At 35.9% G+C, this 22,455-nt stretch overlaps 1 protein-coding gene across 2 annotated transcripts in view; it reads left to right on the top strand.

Annotated features, from left to right (window-relative positions):
- The window catches only part of CPD (carboxypeptidase D), an 81,167-nt gene that overhangs the window by 42,746 nt on the left and 15,966 nt on the right, over positions 1–22,455 (top strand). For both annotated transcript variants that reach the window (XR_006962274.1, XM_047080678.1), the window contains exons 8-13: positions 2,775–2,884; positions 10,737–10,839; positions 11,755–11,897; positions 13,449–13,618; positions 18,314–18,637; positions 20,587–20,782. Coding sequence is in view for 1 of the 2 variants with exons in the window: in XM_047080678.1 (XP_046936634.1) it covers positions 2,775–2,884; positions 10,737–10,839; positions 11,755–11,897; positions 13,449–13,618; positions 18,314–18,637; positions 20,587–20,782 (1,046 nt within the window). In the remaining variant the exon portion in view is untranslated. The remainder of the gene's footprint in view (positions 1–2,774; positions 2,885–10,736; positions 10,840–11,754; positions 11,898–13,448; positions 13,619–18,313; positions 18,638–20,586; positions 20,783–22,455) is intronic.

The following is a 22,455-nucleotide window of genomic DNA, read 5'->3' as shown; positions in this document are numbered from 1 at the left end:
GCCCTGGGAACAACTAGTCTATGTTCTGTCTCTGTGGATTTTCCTATTTTGGATATTTCATAGAAATGGAATCATACAATATGTGATCTTTGGTGTCTGTCTTCTTTCACTTAGCATACTGTTTTTAAGTTCATTAATATTGTAACATTTATTAGTACTTCATCCCCTTTTATGGATAAATAATATTTTATTGTATGTGTATACTACAATTTGTTTATCCATTTTTCCATTGAAGGACATTTGGGTTGTTTCCACTTGTTCAGTATCGTGAATAATATTGCTTTGAGCAATGGCATGTGATAGCTGAATCCCTGTTTTCAATTAATTTGGGTAATTCCATATTTAGTGCTTTTTCTTTTAAATTTTAATTGCAGTGTAGCTAAAATACAGTGTTATTATAGTTTCAGATGTACAATATAGTGATTCATCAATTCTATACATTACTCAGTGCTTATCATGATAAGTGTGCTCTTAATCCCTTTTATCTATTTCATCCCCTCTCCCCTCCCACCCCAAGAATCATCAGTTTGTTCTCTGTAGTTAAGTGTCTGCTTTTTGACTTGTCTCTTTTTTTCTTTGTTTTGTTTCTTCAATTCCACATATGAGTGAAATAATATGGTATTTGTCTTTCTCTGACTGATTTCATTTAGCCATGTTTAGCTTTTTGATGGAAATACCATATGATAATTGCATGTTTAGCTTTTTAAGGAACTGCCAAACCATTTTCCACAGTAGCCGAACCATTTTACATTACTAGCAATGTACGGGGGTTCCAGTTTTTCTACATCCTCATCAACACTTGTTATTTTCTGTTTTTTATGTTCTAGCCATTTTGGTGAGTAAAAAGTGGTTTTTCATTGTAGTTTTATTTTTTAAGTTTATTTATTTATTTTGAGAGAGAGGGAGAGAGAGATAGAGAAAGAGAGTGTGCAAGCAGGGGAGAGGCAGAGAAAGAGGGAGAGAGAAAATCCCAAGCAGGTAGGTTCCTTGCTATCAGCACAGAGCCCAGCGTGGGGCTCAATCCCATGAACTGTGAGATCATGACCTAAACTGAAATCCAGAGTCAGTCATTTAACCAACTGAGCCATCCAGGCACCCCCATTTTGTAGTTTTGATTTGCATTTTGCTGATGACTAATAATAAGCATCTTTTCATGTACTTGTTGGCCATTTGTATATCTGCTGTGGAGAAATATCTGTTCAAGTCTTTTGCCAATTTATTTATTTATTTTTTGTCTTTTTGTTGAGCTCTAAGGGTTCTTTATATAGCTCTAAGAGTTCTTTATCAGATTGCTGATTTGGAAATATTTTCTGCCATTCTATATACATTGTATTTTAACTTTCTTAATAATGTCATTTGACACACAGAAGTTTTTAATTTTGATGAAGACAAATTTATCTTTTGTTGTTGTCCCTGCTTTTTGAGTTGATACTAATTATTTTCTAAAAGTAGACTGTTTCATAGAAATAGATGTTTTATGACTTTTTTTTTCTGTCCTTAGAAAATTAGCCATTTGAAAGAATTGAGTAGAAGTTGATGTTGACTTTTCTCTGTTCAAATTTTTAGATATGGGTCATAGTTCTGGGGTGAAATTAAATTTTGGGGGTACATTAAATTTGTAGAAGAGGTATTGAAGTACACTTGTTCTCGTTAGAACTATTTTGGGGAATAGAGTGAGCATAGTTCTTCATACTTGCTTCTTAAATAATTTTATCTCTATATAAATGTTTGCTGGTATTTGTTACCACAGGATTACTTCATCTGAATTCAAGTTGAATATGTTCTTTCATTTCCATTCCATGAAGTGGTGTGATAACAAAGGCAAAGATGAGTGGCTTTAGTAAAGGAAGGATAAATGGACAGATGAATAAAGGAAAACAGTGTGACTAATAGGAAAATAAGAGATTCCATCAGGGCTCTCGTCTGAGAAGCACCCTAACTTGTTTATGCTTTATGGGGAGCATGAAGGGACTTTATATTCTTTATGTACGTTTTATTTCTTTATTTTTTAAAAACTTATTTATTTATTTACTTTTAAGTAATCCCTAAACCCAATGTGGGCTTGAACTCATGACCCTGAGATCAAGAGTCACATGCTCTTCCACCTGAGCCAGCCAGGCACCCTTTACATATGTTTTAAAGCTTGCTTGCTTGCTTGCTTGCTTTCTTAAAGCATCACTTTCTTTACCTTAAGTCATGAAATATCATATGCTATAACTCTAATGGACTAATTCCTAATGTGAGCATATGGGAAATTTTTAGCAGTTTTTTCTGAGTGTAGATCAGGGATGGCTCTGCTGTGCATACATAAGTCATTTAACCTCTCTGTTTTAGACTCCACATCTGCAAAATGAAGAGGATGGATTAATTGGACTTCAGGGATCATTTCTTATCTTAAAATTCCATGCCATTATAAATGTCTGAATTTTACTGAAAAAGTATCAAATTTTGCTCATCTTTTCTGATCCTAATTATTGTAAGAGTAAAATTGTTTAAATTCACCCTGTATACTTTTGGTTCAGCTCTGACATGTAAATTATACCTAGAAGTTCAGGTAAATTCTAAGTGTCATGCATAGCTGTTTAGTATTTTACTTATCCAGTTGATTTTCTGTTGAGGAAATTAGCAGCTTTTTTATTTCTAATGAGGAAATTAGCTTTGGAAAATTGTATTGGTTTCCTGTCTCTGGCAGTATTGTGAAAGTGTACTTTATTTATGTTGAAGATCCATCTTGAAAGAGATATCATGGTACATGTTCCTTTGTTCCCTTGCAGGTTCTTTGGTAGTGAACTACCCTTTTGATGATGATGAACAAGGGCTTGCCACATATAGTAAATCACCAGATGATGCTGTGTTTCAACAAATAGCACTTTCTTATTCAAAGGTAGGGTCGTGTTTAAACATAAAATGCTATAAATTTTTTTAATTAAAAAATGCATTATAACAAAGTCCTGTAAGACACAGGTCAAGTGCTTTCTCCTCGGTTAAGTCTTTCCATGATTCCTTTCAGGCAGTATTACCTCTTTTTCTCCTGTTTTCCACCTCACTGTGAATGTACTGTGTGTTTCCCCATTAACCTTTAAGCTCAAGTAATGTCTTTTCATCTACAGTTTTTAGCATAGTACCTGAATCCTCATAAACTAAAAATTATTAATTAGCATGCTAGTTTATTTCATTTGACTAGTACTTAAGTTATAAATCTAGTAAAGTGTCTAAGGTAGGGGTTGACAAGCTACAGCTCTAGGGCCAAATCCAGTCCACTAATGGTTTTGTAAATAAAATTTTATTGACACACAGCCACACCATATTTTATTTTTTACGTACTGTCTGTGACTGCTTCCTCTTTCAGCATTTGAAAATAAGTCAGTGTAATGAACCATATTAGTAGACTAAAGAATAAAAACACAGCATTCATCTCAATAGGTGCAGAGGGTAGAGTTGAGTAGTTGAAACAGACACTTTCAAGCCTGTAAAGCCTAGAATTTTTACTCTCTGGCCCTTTACAGAAAAAAACTGCCAACCACTAGTCTAAGCCATTGAAAAGACTGTACTAACGTAGAAAGGGAAAGCAGGTAGAAATTACCGTATTTTCTAAACTTTCTGTAATGAACATACACTACTTTTACAATCAGAAATGTCATATTTGTGTGTTTGTGTGAAGTTTTAATTTAAAACTTGTTCTTAGATACTGTGTTAAAAGTTGGGGCTTGGAAACTAGACTTGTTAGTTTCAATTTTTGGTCTTATTACAGACTCAGTCTGTGACTCCATTGGTTATAGGCAAAGGATATTAATACTGTAACTCTGTGGTCTCTAATCACAGCTTTCTGTTGTTTTACATTTTCCACACCTTCCTTCTGCACAAGTGGACCTTGTTGAGAGTTTCTAACAGGGGAGTATGTCTATTATTACACTTTAAGGAATAGTTGTCTTCTGTTTGAGCGCACCACTTTTAGAGGGATGTTCATGGCCTAAGAGAAGAGTGGGATACCCTCTAAATAGCAAAATAAAATCTAAGTGGTCAGATTTTGCACATTTGGTGCCCAATCTTATAGTTCTGCTTTTTATCCTTATTGTGATTTCTAGTTCCTTAGCCTCTTTTTGTTTTCTTTGACCTTGAATTGTTTTGATTTTACTCTCTACCCAGCTAAACCCCATGGACATCCACTTTAGTGATGCCCTCACTTACAGTTTGGAATACCTTTGACATACCTGCCTTGCCAATGTCCGGTCCTTAGTAATTGCCACTGTCTCTCTTCTACATCCCAGAAAAGTCACACAGTCATGGAAATTGACAACACTGCATACATATGTATGCTTTCTAGCCTCAGCTGAACCCTCAGTTCTACTTGACAGTATTTCATGTTTTGCTGCTAGACACTTTGGCGATTCTCAACCTTTATCCTCTACCTGAGCCTCCTAATCCCAGCTTTACTCCCCTTATTCTCAGTAGATCACTGTACCTTGAACTAAATAGATAGAACTCTGAATAATCTGATGTGAGTTCATTCAGATTCTGTCTTCTCAGGTATTATCGATTGATGTCTTTCCCATATTCTCCTCCATTTCTTGATCCTACCACATCCTGCCTCCTCTGGAATATTGTGCCTTTGTTTTTTCTGTTGTAAATGGGAAAGGTGATAATTAAAATCCTCAGTCTTTACTCACAGCTTCCTTTCTCTTAGCTGTGATGTGTCATGATCTATCATGCACCCAACCCTCCCTGTGCCCTGCCATAGCTTCATGATGAGGAAAAGCAGACTGAGACACTCTGTGAAGACAGAAGAGGGGGACTTGTGAAGGGCAACCCTGAAGGTGATGAAATGACCACCAAACTTTAAGTACCCCCGAAATCTGAAACCTAAATAAAATAGTAACTGGGCAGATGAGAGCATGGGAATATTGGGAAGAGATTTCAAAGAACATACAACTTACATGGTCTGGTGCAATTTAAAGGGACAGGCACAATTTAAAAGAATAGGTTCAAAGGGAAATCTTCCAAACTCTTAACTTCTGGAGCAGAAAAAAGGTGAAAAGAAATGAAGAAGTGCTCTTTGACCATTGGAATGTGAAGAGTAAAAGAAGGAAAAAGGGGAAATATAGGGTTGTCCAAGATAGAAGAGAACCATAAAATCAGAGGACCTACAGTTCCATCCTACATCAAGGCAAATAAACAAAAAAACAGAAATACACTAAAGTGCCTTGACTGCTAGACTGACAGAAAAAGACACCATTAACTAAGAATCATGTATAACAGCCCAGTATCATAAAAATGAACAAGAGGTAAGTAAAATCCATGGAGAAGCATTTCAGAAAATCGGGAAATGAAATTTCACACATATTGCCTGAGGAAACCTTACTAGGACCAAAAAACAATCAAGAAGCAGAAGAAAACTGTAAGTCAGCACTCCAAACAGATGAAATATACCCAAACACCCATTGAGAATATGAAAAACCATGTAGACTCAGATATTTAAGAGATGAAAACAGAAATGGAAAAAAAAAAAAAAGATAGGAACAAATGAAGAACAGTTGATAAAACTCAGGAAGGAAATTGAAGAAAAAGACAAAATTATCTCTAAAATGAAAAATAGGGGCACCTGGGTGGCTCTCTTGGTCAAAGCATCTGACTTTGGCTCAAGGTCACGATCTCACGGTTTGTGAGTTCAAGCCTGCATCAGGCTCTCTGCCATTAGCACAGAGTCTGCTTTGGGTCCTCTGTCCCGCTCTCTCTCTGCCCCGCCCCCCCTCTCTAAAATAAAAAAATAAAACATTAAAAAAATAAAATTAAATTAAAAATAACAAGAGTTAAAGGCCTCATACTTCCCAATTTGAAACTTACTATAAAACTATAGTAATTAAGTGCTGAGATACTGACATAAGGATGGACACAGGAATCAATGAAATAGAATTGAGTCCAGATATAAACTCTTACGTGTATGGTCAATGGATTTTTTGACAAGAGCACCAAGACAATTCAATGGAGAAATAATAATCTTTCCACCAAATAGTGATGGGAAAAATGGATATGAACAGGCAAAAGCATGAATTTGGGCCCCTTCCTCACACCACACCCAAAAATTAACTCAAAATGTATTATATTCCTAAATGTAGGAGCTAAAACCATAAAAGTTATAGAAAAAAATAGGGGTGCCTGAGTGGCTCAGTCGGTTAAGCATCTGACTCTTGGTTTAGGGCTCAGGTCACGATCTCACAGTTCATGGGATTGAGCCCCAGATCAGGCTCCACACTGGCTGGCATGGAGCCTACTTGAGATTCTCTCTCTCGCATCTCTTTGCTACTCCCTTGCTCATGCTCGCACTTTCTCTCAAAATAAATAAATAAACTTAAAAAAAAAAAAAACTTTTAGAAGGTGCCTGGGTGGCTCAGTAGCTTGAGCACCTGACTCTTGATTTTGGCTCAGGTCATGATCTCATGGTTCATGATATCGGGCCCACATTGGGCTCCGTGCTGACAGCACAGAGCCTCCTGGGAATTCTCTCTCTCTGCCCCTTCCCTGCTTGTATTCTCTCTCTAGATAGATAGATAGATAAATAAATTAAAACTTTTAAAAAAACTTTTGGAAGAAATATAGTAATAAATCTTTGTGACATTGGGTTAGACAATGGTTTCCTCAATATGACATCAAAAGCACAAGTAACCAAAAATATATATACATTGAATATCATCAAAAGTTAAAAACATTTTTGCTACAATGCTATACTAGTTTCCTAAGGGTGCTGTGACAAAGGTCTACCAACCGGGTGCCCTAAAACAACAGATATTTATTGTCTTTTAATCCTAGAGTCTAGAAGTCCAAAATGAAGGTGTTGGCAAAGTCAAGCTGTCTCTGAAACCTGTAGGGGAATTCTTCCTTGTCTTTTCATATCTTCTGTTGTTTTGCTTGCAATCTTTGGCATTCATTGGCTTCTAGACGGATTACTCCACTCCTCTGTCTTCACATGGCATTCTCCCTGTGTCTGTGTCCAAGTTTTCTCTTTTTATAAAGATACCTGTCATATTGGATTAGAGCCCATTCTAATTACCTCATTTTAACCTGAATACCTCTGTAATCAAATATAGTCACATTCTGAAGTCTTTGGGGTTAGGACTTCCAACATATCTTTTTTAGGGGGCCAGAATTCAATACATAACAGAATATCAAGGAGCTATAAAAACAACCAACAAAATAGGAGAAAATTATGTATCTGATAAGAATCATATCTAGAATGTGAAGAACTCTTATAACTAATTGAACTGATTGACAACTTAATTGAAAAATGGGCAAAGGATTTGAATATACATTTCTCTAAAGATATACAAATTATCAAGAAGCACACAAAAAGATACTCAATATCGTTAGCTGTCAAGGAAATGCAAATCAAAACCACAATAAGATACTATTTTGTACCCACTAGGATTGCTTATAATTTAAAAAATGGAAAATAACAAGTATTGGTAAAAATGTGGAGAAATTAGAACCCTTGTATATTGCTGGTGGAAATGTGAAATGGCACACAACTGCTTTAGAAAACAGTATTGCAGTTCCTAAGAGTGTTGAATATAGAATTATCACATGACCTGACAGTTCCACTTCTAGGTATATGCCCAAGAGAAGTGAAAACATATGTCCACACAAAACTTGTACAGTTGACCCTTGAACAATAGGGATTTTAACTGCATGGGTCCACTTGTATGTGGACTTTCTTCTGTAAATACAGTACAGTACTGCAAATGTATTTTCTCTTCTTTATGATTTTCTTAATAACATTTCTCTAACTTTATCGTAAGAATATAGTATATAATACATATAACATATAAAATATATGTTAATTCACTGGTTACGTTATCAGTAAGACTTCTGGCTTTTACTAGTTAAGTTTTGGGGGAGTCAGAAATTATACCTGGATTTTTGTGTGGGGGCATTGGCACCGCTAACCCTCATGTTATTCAAGGGTCAACTGTACATGAATGTCATAGCAGCATTCCATAATAGGCAAAAATGGAAACAACCCAAATGTCCATCAATTGATAAATGGATAAACAAAATATGGTATATTCATGCAGTGGAAGAGTACTCAGGGAATTGAGTACTGATATGAATTACAACTTGAATGACTCTTGAAAACATTATGCTAAGTGAAAGAATAAGTCACAAGAGACTACATATTGTATGATTCATTTATATGAAATTTCTGGAACAGGCAAATCCATAGAGACAGAAAATAGATTGGTGGTTACCTAGGGCTTGGGAGGCAGGGAGGGGCAGGGAAGAGGTTGGAGGAAAATGAGGAGTGCTGATGAGTATGGATTTCTTTGGGGTGATAAAAATGTCCTAAAATTTACCATGGAGATTGTCACACAATTCAGTGAATATACCAAAAACCATTGAGTTGCACACTTTAAGTGGGTGAGTTGAGTTGTACGTGAATTATATTTGAATAAAGCAGATTTTGAGAACCTTAAGACTAAGGGATGGGGCATCCATTCCCAATCATCCCAGTTTATATGTAAGCCAAAAAAAAGTCTAAAAGTTATATACCAAAATATTAACTGACTGATGATCTCTGGGCTTATATTTTTCTCCTTTTGTGCTCCTAAATTTTCTAATCTTTCTACAATAACTTTTATTATATTTTAAGTACAATGAAATTCAATGAATTCAATTAAGTGAAAGAAACAGAGCTTTCTGTTGTACAGTGTGACAGATATCAAGTGACAAGAAAATTTCAAGGAGGCATTAGTGGAAAAAACTACTGATTTTTAATAAAAATTAGTTTACTTTAGTTAATAGTAGTATTCCAGTATTAATTTCCTTATCTTGGTAACTGTACTATGGGTATACAAGATGCTAACATTAGGAAAAGCTGGATCAAGGGTATATAAAACTCTACTATTTTTGTAACTTTTCTGCAAATCTAAAATTAGTTCAAGAGAAATCAAAAGAAAAGAAGAAAAGGAAGTAGTCTCTTATCTCCACTCCCTTATTGTTCTCTCCTCTCAGTTTCTTGTCATCTGTCTTCTGCCTACATTGTTTTACCTGGAGGTGCCCCATCGAGGCTTACCAGAAATCTGTTCTCTTTCTTTCTTTCTTTCTTTCTTTCTTTCTTTCTTTCTTTCTTTCTTTCTTAACTTTCTTGACCTCTGAAGTCTGACACTATTGTCTTCTTCCCTTGATCTCTGTCCCATTGTATAATAGAAAGCTGTTTTTTCTCTTTTGTTGGCTGGACATTGTCTCTTTTCCTTTTTTTCCCCCTCCATCTTCTGTCCTCAGCCGTTTTACTGTCTTGGCAATTGCATCCAATTGCTTTACCTGTCACCACTCTGTAAATGCCTCTTTAAAAAACTGTTTCATAGAATGGAAGTTATTGTAAAAAGATTAGAAGATACAGGCAAGCAACAAGAAGAAGACAAACCTAAAGACTATCCATCATTTAGTATCTTGGTATATTACTTTTAGACTGTGTGGTCTGAGACTGGACAGTTAGATCCTCACCCCCAGTCTTCTTTAACTTGTCACACTGTTTGCTTGAAAAAAATTAATTTAGGTTTAAAAACAATTATCAGAGTAACGAGAATTAAAGGAGATGGTAAAATGCACTGGTAAAATCAAATCCAGGGGCTCATGATCTCACACTTGGATTGTTTCAGTAGTACTCTGATGGATCTCCCTGGCTTTGGTTTATTTTTTACATTATTACTAGGATAAATTTCCTAGAGCCACGAATACTTCACATATCATCCTTTCTTCAGAGATTTTTAGTGGCTCTTTATTACTCTGAGAATAAAGTCAAAATGTTAATAGCTACTTCCTAGAACTATGTTGTCTAGAGTCAGATTTATACTAGATGATCCACTAAGATGTAGGAAGAATATATTAAAAATCCTATTTGTAGTTTTAAATTTATCCTTTAAATTTTTTTATGTAGGTTTATATTATATATGTTATATTAATATAGTAGTATATCTATATAATTTATAATTAAATGGATAGATATTGATGGAAATGGAGATAAAGACATAGATGTATGTAAGCCTTTAGTGGAAAAACCAGAAAGCAAAAGAGCATGGCACAATTATTAAGGTAATCTAAAATAATAATTTTTATTCAATAAGAAAGCAGTGGTGGGGGGGACATCTCAGTGGCTCACTTGGGTAAGTGTCTGACTCTTGATTTCGGCTCAGGTCAAGATCTCACAGTTTGTGAGATTGAGCCCCATGTTGGGATCTGTGCTAACAGCATGGAGTCTGCTTGGGATTCTCTCTGCCTCTCTCTCTCTCTCTCTCTCTCTCTCTCAAAATAAGTAAACATTTTTTTAAAAAGCAATGGGATTAAAAAAAGAAAGCAATGGGATCATAAGCTTATAATTGGTATGTTAAGTTTATGAAAGGGGGGATTGTTCATACACACACACACACAAATATATATATACATATATACATACATATGTATATATATATACATATACATAAATATGTATATATATATATATATATATATATATATATATTTGTGTGTATGTGTGTGTGTATTTTAATCCAGGTGGGTTGTTTATATATGGCATAGAAAGATATACATTGAAAAGTCTGACTGCTTCCCATGCTTCCATCCACCCCATTCCCACCCCCACATACACCCTATTGGTAACCACTTTTATTGTTTTTCCTTATCCTTCCTGTAGTTTTTGATGTAGATGGAAACAAGTATAAATAAAGATTTTTAATTTTTTTTTTCAGGAAAATGCCCAGATGTTTCAAGGTAGACCCTGCAAGAATATGTACCCTAATGAATACTTTCCTCATGGAATAACAAATGGAGCTAGTTGGTATAATGTCCCAGGTAAACATTCTTTAATACCAAGGCCATATAACTTGGATTTTCTGTCACCCTGGATGGTGCCACTTCTTACTGATTTTTTAATTTTGAGAAAATATCATTCCTTTAAAAATATTGTTTAAATAATTTAAAACATTCAAATAACCTTTTCAACTATTTTTAAATTTGACACATGTTGGGATACCTGAGTGGCTCAGTTGGTTAAGTGTCCGACTTTGGCTCAGGTAATGATCTCATAGTTCATGGGTTCAAGCCCCACATAGGGCTCTGTGCTGACAGCTCAGAGCCTGGAGCCTGCTTCCAATTCTGTGTCTCCCTGTCTCTCTGCTCCTCCCCTGCTTGCACTCTGTCTCTCTCTCTCTCAAAAATAAAATAAAAACATTTTTAAAAAATTTTGAGTAAAGATAGTGTACTAAAACTTCATGAAAGTGTTATATTTTATCTCTGGCTATGACAAAAAACCTTAGATGTGCTGATAAGAGTGTAAGCCACATTTGAATTCTTTTTTTTTTTTTTTTTAATGTTTATTTCTTTTTGAGAGACAGAGCGCAAGCAGGGAAGGGGCAGAGAGAGAGAGAAACATAGAAACTGAAGCATGCTTCCAGGCTCTGTCAGCACAGAGCCTCATGTGGCACTTGAACTCACAACCCCTGAGATCATGACCTGAGCTGAAGTCAGATGCTTAACCGACTGAGCCACCCAGGCGCCCCTACACTTGAATTCTTCTTGAACATGAAGGTACAGGTGTCTTACCTGTACTACAAGCATCAAAGAGCTCTCAAATGAACATATTATTGTTTTTCAACCAATGCTAAGAAAAGATGGATTTAGCTTTTTACTAGGAATGTTGTTTACCTTTTGGGATGGGATCTAGTTCTACTTCTTCAGAGTGACTGATTTTAATTTTTTATCCTCCAGGTGGTATGCAGGACTGGAACTATTTACAAACAAATTGCTTTGAAGTGACTATTGAGCTAGGTTGTGTGAAATACCCATTTGAGAAAGATCTGCCAAAATTTTGGGAACAGAATCGAAGATCTCTAATCCAGTTTATGAAACAGGTAACTATTAAGGAGTGAAGTATGAAATTTCTCCCAAGAGCAAAAATACATGTGTGTATTGTGTGTACATGTAGTTTTCACACGGTGGTTTTCAAATATGCTCTTCTGAATTCCAGTTTGGACTATTCATGTTTTAGTATTTTTATCTGGAAAATGCATGGATGAAAATGAGTTGAAGAGCTCATGCAGGCAAGAGTTGAAAATGATTAAACAGGGTAGCGATGTTTCGCTTTTAATGGATAATGACTTTTTATTCTGTCTTTATAAAAGACTGACATAAATTGGATACACCCCTAAGCATTTGTCAAGTGATAGAAAGATGGGCTAGGGGGTAAGTGTCTTTATTCTTTTTCTTTTTGCCAGTGGTTCACTGTTGAAATGATTAATTTCCTTTTGTTTGAATATGCTTGGTGACCAATAGGTAAAGACTGTAAGAAATATGCTAATATTAGTTAATTAGTAGGGTAATCTAATACTTTGTGCCAGTACTTTTCTGCTTTATTCTTTTTGCTGCATTGACTGGCATAAAGGCTATGAGTTTGCATACTAATTTTTTAAAACACTTTATTATGAAAAATTTTAAACACATAGAAAAGTTGTTACTAATAAATACCTAGATTTAATAGTTTTTAACATTTTGCTGCATTTGTTTTATTTATATAAACTTACCCACATACACATATATTCCTGAACTATTTCGATATAAATTGCAGCTGTTATGGCATTTCACCCCTAAATATTTCAGAATGCATCTTTTAGAATAAGGATATTCTTCTATATGACATCTTCAAGTGCCATTATCTCACTGAAGAAAATTAACAGTAATTCTCTAATATTACCTAATACCTAGCCCACATTCAGATTTCCTTCTTTTCCCCCAAAATGTCTTTTCATAGCTATATTTCAGAACCAGGATCTAGTCAAGGTTTATGCATTGCATTTTATTATTACATCTCTTTATTCACTTTAATCTATAATCGTCCTTCCATTTTTTAAATTTTTTTTTTCAACGTTTATTTATTTTTGGGACAGAGAGAGAGACAGAGCATGAACGGGGGAGGGGCAGAGAGAGAGGGAGACACAGAATCGGAAACAGGCTCCAGGCTCTGAGCCATCAGCCCAGAGCCCGACGCGGGGCTCGAACTCACGGACCGCGAGATCGTGACCTGGCTGAAGTCGGACGCTTAACCGACTGCGCCACCCAGGCGCCCCCGTCCTTCCATTTTTTAAAAATGACATTTCCCTTTTAAAGAGGCCAGGACAGTTTTCTTGTAGAATGCCCTATATACTGAAATTGTCAGAAGTGCTAAAGTTTAAACAGTCTTATTTATATTCTTCATGATAAAGACAAACATAACCTATGAAAAATTAGCCTTTCAGCAACTAGAATACTTTGTTTAATGGGTGTTTACCTTTACTGTCAACTCCTAAATTCCTCTTTGCTCCACATGTTTATTTTATTACCAATCTGTTATTTGGGATGTAAGCTCCCAAAATAATTAGATGATGATCTTTACCATTGACATGTGGGTGTCCTTGTACTTTATCCAGGTTCATCAAGGTGTCAAAGGATTTGTCCTAGATGCCACGGACGGCAGGGGTATATTAAATGCCACCATTAGCGTTGCTGAAATTAATCACCCAGTGACTACTTACAAAACTGGAGATTACTGGCGTCTCTTGGTTCCAGGAACTTATAAGATCACAGCATCTGCTCGAGGGTGAGTGAATGAATACTTTGAAATTGAGTGCTTTAAGAGACTCTTAAAAACTGAGAACAAACTGAGGGTTGATGGGGGGTGGGAGGGAGGGGAGGGTTGGTGATGGGCATTGAAGAAGGCATCTTTTGGGATGAGCACTGGGTGTTGTATGGAAACTAATTTGACAATAAATTTCATATAATAAAAAGAAAAGAAATTGAGTGCTTAAGGAAAGACAAACATGGTTGTATTCTAGAAGATTATTGCCAGAAAGCCCCAGAGAAGCCAAGCAACCCTGAGATTCATGCTGGGAAGTTTAGAGCTGGTTACCCATTTGAATCTCCTCTAGTGATAAAGTGAGTACATGAATTATCACATTTAAGAAATCTGTGAAATTATGCACTTTGGACAGTGGCCTCTTTTATCCTCCTCCTCTCAGGTCCACTGCTCCCTGTCTAGATGTGAGTAATTTCCTTCACTATTGGTAACAATTCTGGGAAGCACCTGTTAGTTGGGAAAAAAGGACTCCTGCTCTACTGTATACTTCTAGTCATGTCCAATGACTAGAAGTTACATTTGTTGCCTTTTATTTTCATTTATTTATTGAGAGAGAGAGAGAGAGATTAGGGGAGAGGGGAAGAGGGAGGGAGAGAATATCTCAAGCAGCCTCCACAGTCAGCACAGAGCCCAATGCAGAGCTCAATCCCACAGCCCTGGAATCATCACCTGAGCCAAAACCAAGAGTCGGACACTCAACCTAGTGAGCCACCCATACATTTGTTCCCTTTTAAAGCTCTTTCATGGGGCGCCTGGGTGGCGCAGTTGGTTAAGCGTCCGACTTCAGCCAGGTCACGATCTCGCGGTCCGTGAGTTCGAGCCCCGCGTCAGGCTCTGGGCTGATGGCTCGGAGCCTGGAGCCTGTTTCCGATTCTGTGTCTCCCTCTCTCTCTGCCCCTCCCCCGTTCATGCTCTGTCTCTCTCTATCCCAAAAATAAATAAAAAACGTTGAAAAAAAAATTAAAAAAAAAATAAAGCTCTTTCACACTTTTTTCTATCCACACTTAAACCATTCTCTTTTTTTTCTATTTAAAAAAAGTATTTTTAATTTGAGTATAGTTCACACACAATGTTACATTAGTTTCAGGTATACAACAGTGATTCAACAAGTCTTTATATAATGCTATGCTCACTGTAAGTGTAGCTACCGTTGGTCATTATACAATGCTATTACAATACCATTGACTGTATTTCCTGTACTGTACCATTTATTTCTATGACTTATTCATTCCATAACTGGAAGTCCATAACATAGAAATAAGTTATTTCTATGACTTATTCATTCCATAACTCCTACTCCTCTTCCCCCATTTTGCTTACCTGCCCCCCACAACTATCAGATTTTTCTCTGTATTTATGCGTCTGTTTCTGCTTTTTGTTTATTAGTTTGCTTTATGAGATTCCATATCTGAGTGAAATCATACAGTATTTGCTTTCTCAGTCTGACTGATTTCACTCAGCATAATACCCTCTAGGTCCATCCATGCTGTTGCAAATGGCACGATCTCATCTTTTTTTAATGGCTACATTATATTCCACTGGGTATATACACCACATCTTCCTTATTCATTGGTTTATTGATGGACACTTAGGTTGTTTCCATCTCTTGGCTATTATAAATAATGCTGCGATAAACATAGGGGTACATGTATCTTTTCAATTTACTGTTTTTGTTTTCTTTGGGCAAATAGTCAGTAGTGGCATTATTGGCTTATATGGTATTTCTATTTTTAATTTTTTTTTAATTTTTTTTCAACGTTTTTTATTTATTTTTGGGACAGAGAGAGACAGAGCATGAATGGGGGAGGGGCAGAGAGAGAGGGAGACACAGAATCTATTTTTAATTTTTTGAGAAACCTCTATAGTGTTTTCCACAGTGGCTATACCAGTTTACATTCCCACCAGTAGTGTAAAAGTGTTCTTTTTCTCCTCATCCTTACCAACACTTGTTATTTCTTATCTTTTTTATTTTAGCCATTCTGACAGGTGTAAGGTAATATCTTGTTGTGGTTTTGATTTGCATTTCCCTGATGGTTAGTAATGTTGAGCATCTTTTCATGTGCCTATTGACCATTTATATATCTTCTCTGGAAAAATGTCTATTCAGGTCCTATGCCCAATTTTTAATAGGATTATTTGGGGGTTTTTTGGCTGCTGAGTTGTATAAGTTCTTTATATATTTGGTATATTAACCCCTTACTGAATATATCATTTGCAAATGTCTTCTCTTGTTCAGTAGGTTGCCTTTTTGTTTTGTTGATGATTTCCTTCACTGTGCAAAAAACATTTCATTTTGGTGTAGTGCCAATAGTTCATTTTTGTTTTTGTTTCCCTTGCCTTAGGAGACATATCTAGAAACATGTTTCTTTGGCCAAGATTAGAAAAATTACTACCTCTGTTCTCTTCTAGGATTTTTTATGGTTTCAGGTCTCACATTTAGGTCTTTAATCCATTTTGAATTTATTTATGTGTATGGTGTTAGGAAGTGGTCCAGTTTCATTCTTTTACATGTGGCTGTCCAGTTTTCCCGGCACCATTTATTGAAGAGACTACCTTATCCCTATTGTATATTCTTGCCTTTTTTTTTATCATAGATTAATTGACCATGTATGTGTGGGTTTATTTCTGGGCTCTCTATTCTATTCCAGTGATCTATATTTGTCTATTTTTGTGCCAATACCATGCTGTTTTGATTACTACAACTTTGCAGTATATCTTGAAATCTGGAATTGTGATACCTCCAGCTTTGTTTTTCTTTCTCAAGGTTGCTTTGGCTATTTGGGGTCTTTTGTGTTTCCATACAAATTTTAATATTATTTGTTCTAGTTTTATGAAAAATGCTGTTGGGGGGCACCTGCATGGCTCAGTAGGTTAAACATCCAATTCTTGATCTCAGTTCAGGTCATGATCTAATGGTTTGTGAGATCAAGTACCATGTTGGGCTCTGCATTGACAGTATGGAAGCTGCTTGGGATTCTCTCTCTCTCCCTATCTCCCTGTCTCTCTGCCTCTCCCCTGCTCACATGCTCTCTCTCTCTCTCTCTCTCTCCCTCTCTCAAAATAAAAAAAAAAAGTAAAAATAAATGCTATTGGTATTTTGATAGGGATTGCATTGAATCTGTAATTGCTTTAGGTAGTATGGACATCTTAAAAATATCGATTCTTCCAATCCATGAACATGGAATATCTTTCCATTTGTTTGTGTCATCTTCAATATCTTTTTTCAGTGTTTTATAGTTTTCAGAGTACAGGTTTTCACCTCTTTGTTTAGTTTTATTCCTAGGTATTTTATTCTTTTTGATGCAATTGTAAATAGATGGTTTTCTTAATTTCTCTTTCTGCTACTTTGTTATTAATGTGTAGAAATGCTACTGGGTAGTATTTGTATCCTGCAACTTTCTGGGTACTTTGTATCCTGCAACTTTACTGAATTCATTGATTACTACTAGTAGATTTTTGGGTAGCCTTCAGGATTTACTATGTATGATATCATGTCACCTGCAAATAGTGACAGTTTAACCTCTTTACCAATATGGATGCATCTTATTTCTTTTCTTTCTTTTCTTTTCTTTTTTCTTTTTTTTTGGGGGGGGGCGGGGTTGCTATGGCTAGGACTTCCAGTATTCTGTTAAGTAAAAGTGGCAAGAGTGGACATCTTTGTCTTGTTCCTGATCTTAGAGGGAGAGTTCTCAGGTTTTCACCATTGAGTATGATGTTAGCTGTGGGTTTTTCATATATGGCCTTTATTATGTTGAGGTATTGCTTTGGTGAAATTTTCTTTCTTATTTCTAATTCTCTAAGAAAGGACATTTTCATCTTTTTTTTTACAGGTTTTACTTCTACAAAGATATATTTACTTTAAAAAAAAAAGAGACAATGAACTTAGGACTTTTTTCCTTGGATAAAACTTAATTTTCTTTATCTTCTCTACCCTTTACAAACAGCTTAGAATCAGAACCACCTGTTTAATCCAAAATGCATCATTTTTACCGTGTTGTAGTTTTCTTTTTTGTGTTTTAACAAGCATAGATGTTACAAATGGATATTATTCCCCTCCCTTACTAGTTATCTTATTTCTGAAGAGTTAGCTTGAACATTATATTGAAGTAAGGGTAAGAACATGAAAATATTTCTAGTTACTGCTACCTTTTTTAAAAAAGATTTCAAATATCTATTGGTCCATAAAATGTATGGATTAGAACTTCACACTAATGAGAAATGAGGTCTTTTCTGTTTTTCTTCCATTTTGTCATAGTATTAGAAAAACGAAAGCAGCAAAATATCTGAAAAATAGGGCAAGAATGATGTGTTTGGTAGTTAATGTCCTAAGTTAGTACCTCTCAAATTTTTCCAACCGTATACCCTGATGACAGACAACTGAACTCAGATTCCAGGAGACGTGGAGCATTTACTGCAAATACTAACTTTCTTTTGAGGTCATATATTTAATCTTAAAAACCCACTCATATTTTACAGTTTACCCATGCCTGTTCTTTGTTAATTTATGTTTAAAACAAATAATAAATTATCACAATGTTAAAAATTTGACTCTCATAGGATTTATCTCAAGGATTCACATATCCTCTGCAGCCCTCTGTTTCTGCAAAGCATAGGTGCTCCACCTGTGGAAGCATGGCTCTAATCTCCCCTTTATTACAGGTATAATCCAGTTACCAAGAATGTGACTGTAAAGAGTGAAGGTGCTATTCAGGTCAACTTCACACTTGTTCGATCCTCAGCAGATTCAAACAATGAATCAAAGAAGGGAAAGGGGGACAGCACCAACACCGATGATGCCAGTGATCCAACCACTAAAGAGTTTGAAACTTTAATTAAAGACCTTTCAGCCGAGAATGGTTTGGAAAGCCTCATGTTACGGTCCTCCTCAAATCTGGCTCTTTACCGATACCACTCGTACAAAGATTTATCAGAGTTTCTGAGAGGACTTGTGATGAACTACCCACACATCACAAATCTCACCAAGTAAGTGTCACCTTCTTACTGCAAGTAAGTGTCACCCTCTAACTGCTTTTTTCATTCGTTCATTCGTTCTTTTTTCTTTTCTTTTTCTTTGTTTCTTTCCTTTTCTTTTTTTAAAGAAGTTACATTCAACATAAGCCATGTTGAATGGTTCTTGTAATTTACTTGGAACTGCATATGGGGAGAATTGGATTTACTTCTTTTGAAACAGTTCTTTCTAACAATGAATCTGAAAACTTTTATGAGGAACATTGGAGGAGAATTACTTGTTAGATTAGCAATGGATGGTCTGTGCCTCCTGGAAAACAAAATTACTCTTCCTAGTGATAACTTTGAATTAAAAACACTTTTTCCACTTTCTCAGCTGCAGATTCACGTCCTGTTTCTTAGTTTGTTTTATTTTTCTGGGGGCAAGGGACAAATTTGGAACTGTGAGTTCACCTGTCAGAGATCATTCTTTCTTTTCAAATAGAAAATGAAGCCTGGTTGCTGCCATTCCCCGGACTCTAGTCTCTATTCACAGTTGCTTTTCCCTGAAGCCTTAGGGACATCTGTGATCAAGGGTCCTGGGAAAATATGCAGTACTGGCTTAAGTAAAACCGATACTGAGCCAGCCTTTATCTTCATTTTCTGGGGCTTCTCTGCCTCACTTTCACTGTTTCATTACAAACCTTCTTTAAATCTTGTTACAGTCACTTAAGGAGGGCACTTTTCGGGACGAGCACTGGGTGTCATATGTAAGAGATGAATCACTGGGTTCTACTCCAGATGCCAGGACTACACTGTATGTTAACTAACTTGAGAATAAAAAAAACAAAAAAAAAATTAAGAAAAAAAAAGAAAATAGAATAAAAATAAGATGAGAAAAAAATTGTTACAGTTACTTGAAAATTATTTTCTTCATTTGTTGATTCCTGTTGTCTGCTTATTGAGGGTTTTACTCTACAAGTTGCCCGGAGCTGATGGCCCTCTACTACATGCCTTATGAACATTATCTAGCCTTCTGTATTTTTACTTTGTTTTTGCCAGTACTTTGGCAATACCACTTTCTTCTCTTCCTCAACTGGTTCTTGAATATTTCTGTCCAGTTCAGGTTTTAATATTGTCCATCTTAGTGCTGTATAGAGCTTATAGACCTTCTTATTTTAAAAGATAAAATTGGACATTATTTTTGCTATCCATTACTTCATCTATTTAAGCTTTTTCAACCTTACAAATCAAGATGCACTTTTTAGTTAAATATTTTCCCCCAAATATGCAACACCTGCCAGTGATGGGACACAAGACAGTTTTAGGTTGTCCACCAACAGGTACTAAGTATCACTGATTAGAAACATGGGAAACCAATAATTTCTATTCTATTAATCCTTCTCAACTTAATGCTAATTTTTTTTTCTACGTAACTCTTGTAAATCTCCCTTTGTGTAAAAGAAACCAGGCCTTAAGCTCAGAGCTCGTGGGCAAGAGCAGAGCGCTTTAGGATGTTTGCTGCGATACTGGTATTGCCTTTATAGTAAAGTATAAAGTATCTTATCTATATAAATTAATTTACATTTAAAAAGTAAGGTTCTGTACATTTACGTATATTTAAATTTTTCCACAATTAAAATTTCAAGCGAGTTAATTTAAAAGCCACACATTAAGTAAATAGTATAGATTATAGAAGAAAGGGCAAATATTGTGAAGATGGTATGAAAATGACTGAATATGGAGGAATGCTGCACCAAACCATACTCTTCCCTAAATATGATAATATCTCACTTGTATTTGATTTTCTTTGGTCAAGGAAAAGTGATTTTCTTCAGATTTTCTGACACAATGATGCATTCTTTCTTTTTTGAAAGGCTTTTCATGTTTGTGTTCATGTCTGAAACATTTTTTAAAAAATCTGTATGTTGGCTTTAACATAATGCTTGATTACTTGCTGACTTGATGTTTTTGATTTTTGAAAGTTTGGGACAGAGTTCCGAATATCGTCACATCTGGTCCCTTGAGATCTCTAATAAGCCCAACATATCTGAACCCGAAGAACCAAAGATCCGTTTTGTTGCTGGTATCCATGGAAATGCTCCAGTCGGAACTGAACTGCTTTTGGCCCTGGCGGAATTTCTCTGCCTAAACTACAAAAAGAACCCAGCTGTTACTCAAGTAAGAGAATAGCCTGTTTTGACATGCATTAGAAGGAAAAAACTCAATCATACCTTGATATCAAGGCACCATTAAAAATTTTTCAAATTTCCTGTTAAATTTTACACAGAGGCACTTTTAGTGCATTACTATAAACTTTACCCTTTGAAAATGGACCACCTTTGTATATACTCACCGTTAACAGTGTCGTTCTGCTGTATTTCTTTGTATATAATTAGAGGCATAGATAAAGAAAATACTAAAGATTTGCATTCAATCTTTTACTCCTTTATTTACTAGTCGAATTACCCTTCCAATCTTTACTTACCATTCTGTACGTTCTAACTTGAGGGACTTCCATTGCTAGTGACTTATAATTGGGACACTATATTGAAAATGAGGTGGGGCATTTGGGTGGCTCAGACGGTTAAGCGTCTGACTTTAGCTCAGGTCATGATCTCGTGGTTCGTGACTTCGAGCCCCACGTCGGGCTCTGTGCTGACAGCTCAGAGAAACGGAGCCTGCTTCGGATTCTGTGTCTCCCTCTCTCTTTCTGCCCCTCCCCTATGTGTCAGGTACTTACACCAAATACTTTGCATACATCATAATTTAATTCTCAATTTGTTATCTCCATTGTATAGATATGAAAATCGAGGCAGAGATATTTGATAACTTACAGGAGGTCACACAGCTAGTATGTGGTAACACTGGGGTTTAAACCCAAGCGTGTCTCACTCTCAAGTCTGTGCTGTTTTGTTACATGATACTGCCTCCCCTAAAAGAAATTTGGGGAGAACTGAGATCATGATTAGGACCAGAAAGTACCTACGGGATTGAGATGAACTTAAATCAGACTTGACCACTAATTATTTTACCATTTTCAGCAAAGCAAATTGTATTGATTTCTTAATGTGAGTTGTAAAGAGTACTCCAAGGACATGTTTTGTTCTGTTCTTAAAAAATGGGAGATTTTCTCAGGATCCACATAAGAGTGAAACCATATGGTATCTGTCTTTCTCTGTATGGCTTATTTCACTTAGCATCACACTCTCCAGTTCCATCCACGTTGCTACAAAAGGCCATATTTCATTTTTTCTCATTGCCACGTAGTATTCCATTGTGTATATAAACCACAATTTCTTTATCCATTCATCAGTTGATGGACATTTAGGCTCTAGGATCCTGAGAAACTTAACAGGAACCCATGGGGGAGGGGAAGGAAAAAAAAAAAAAAAAAAAAGGACGTTAGAGTGGGAGAGAGCCAAAGCATAAGAGACTGTTAAAAACTGAGAACAAACTGAGGGTTGATGGGGGGTGGGAGGGAGGGGCGGGTGGGTGATGGGTATTGAGGAGGGCACCTTTTGGGATGAGCACTGGGTGTTGTATGGAAACCAAGTTGTCAATAAACTTCATATAAAAATAAATAAATAAATAAATAAAAAAAAAAAACTAAAAAATGAGAGAGTATCTAGGATAGTGTTTCTCAAGCCTGCCTACACATTAGAAACATCTGGGAAGTTTTTAAAAATACCGGTGCCTGGGCCCCATCCCTAAAAATATTAGTATTCCTTTAAAAGCTCTTTAGGTTATTCCAATGTTTGGCCAGATGGCTGCCTACTGATATTATGGTTGTAAGAGACTGTATGACCTAGGTAAAATACCTACCAGCAATTTCAAAACTTCTAGCTTGTGAG

Source organism: Lynx rufus, unplaced genomic scaffold (genome assembly GCF_022079265.1).
Source record: "Lynx rufus isolate CCGP_SWC_20201006 ecotype Redwood Valley unplaced genomic scaffold, mLynRuf1.p SCAF_18, whole genome shotgun sequence".
Classification (NCBI taxonomy): domain Eukaryota; kingdom Metazoa; phylum Chordata; class Mammalia; order Carnivora; family Felidae; genus Lynx; species Lynx rufus.
This window is presented reverse-complemented; position numbering and strand designations above follow the sequence as displayed.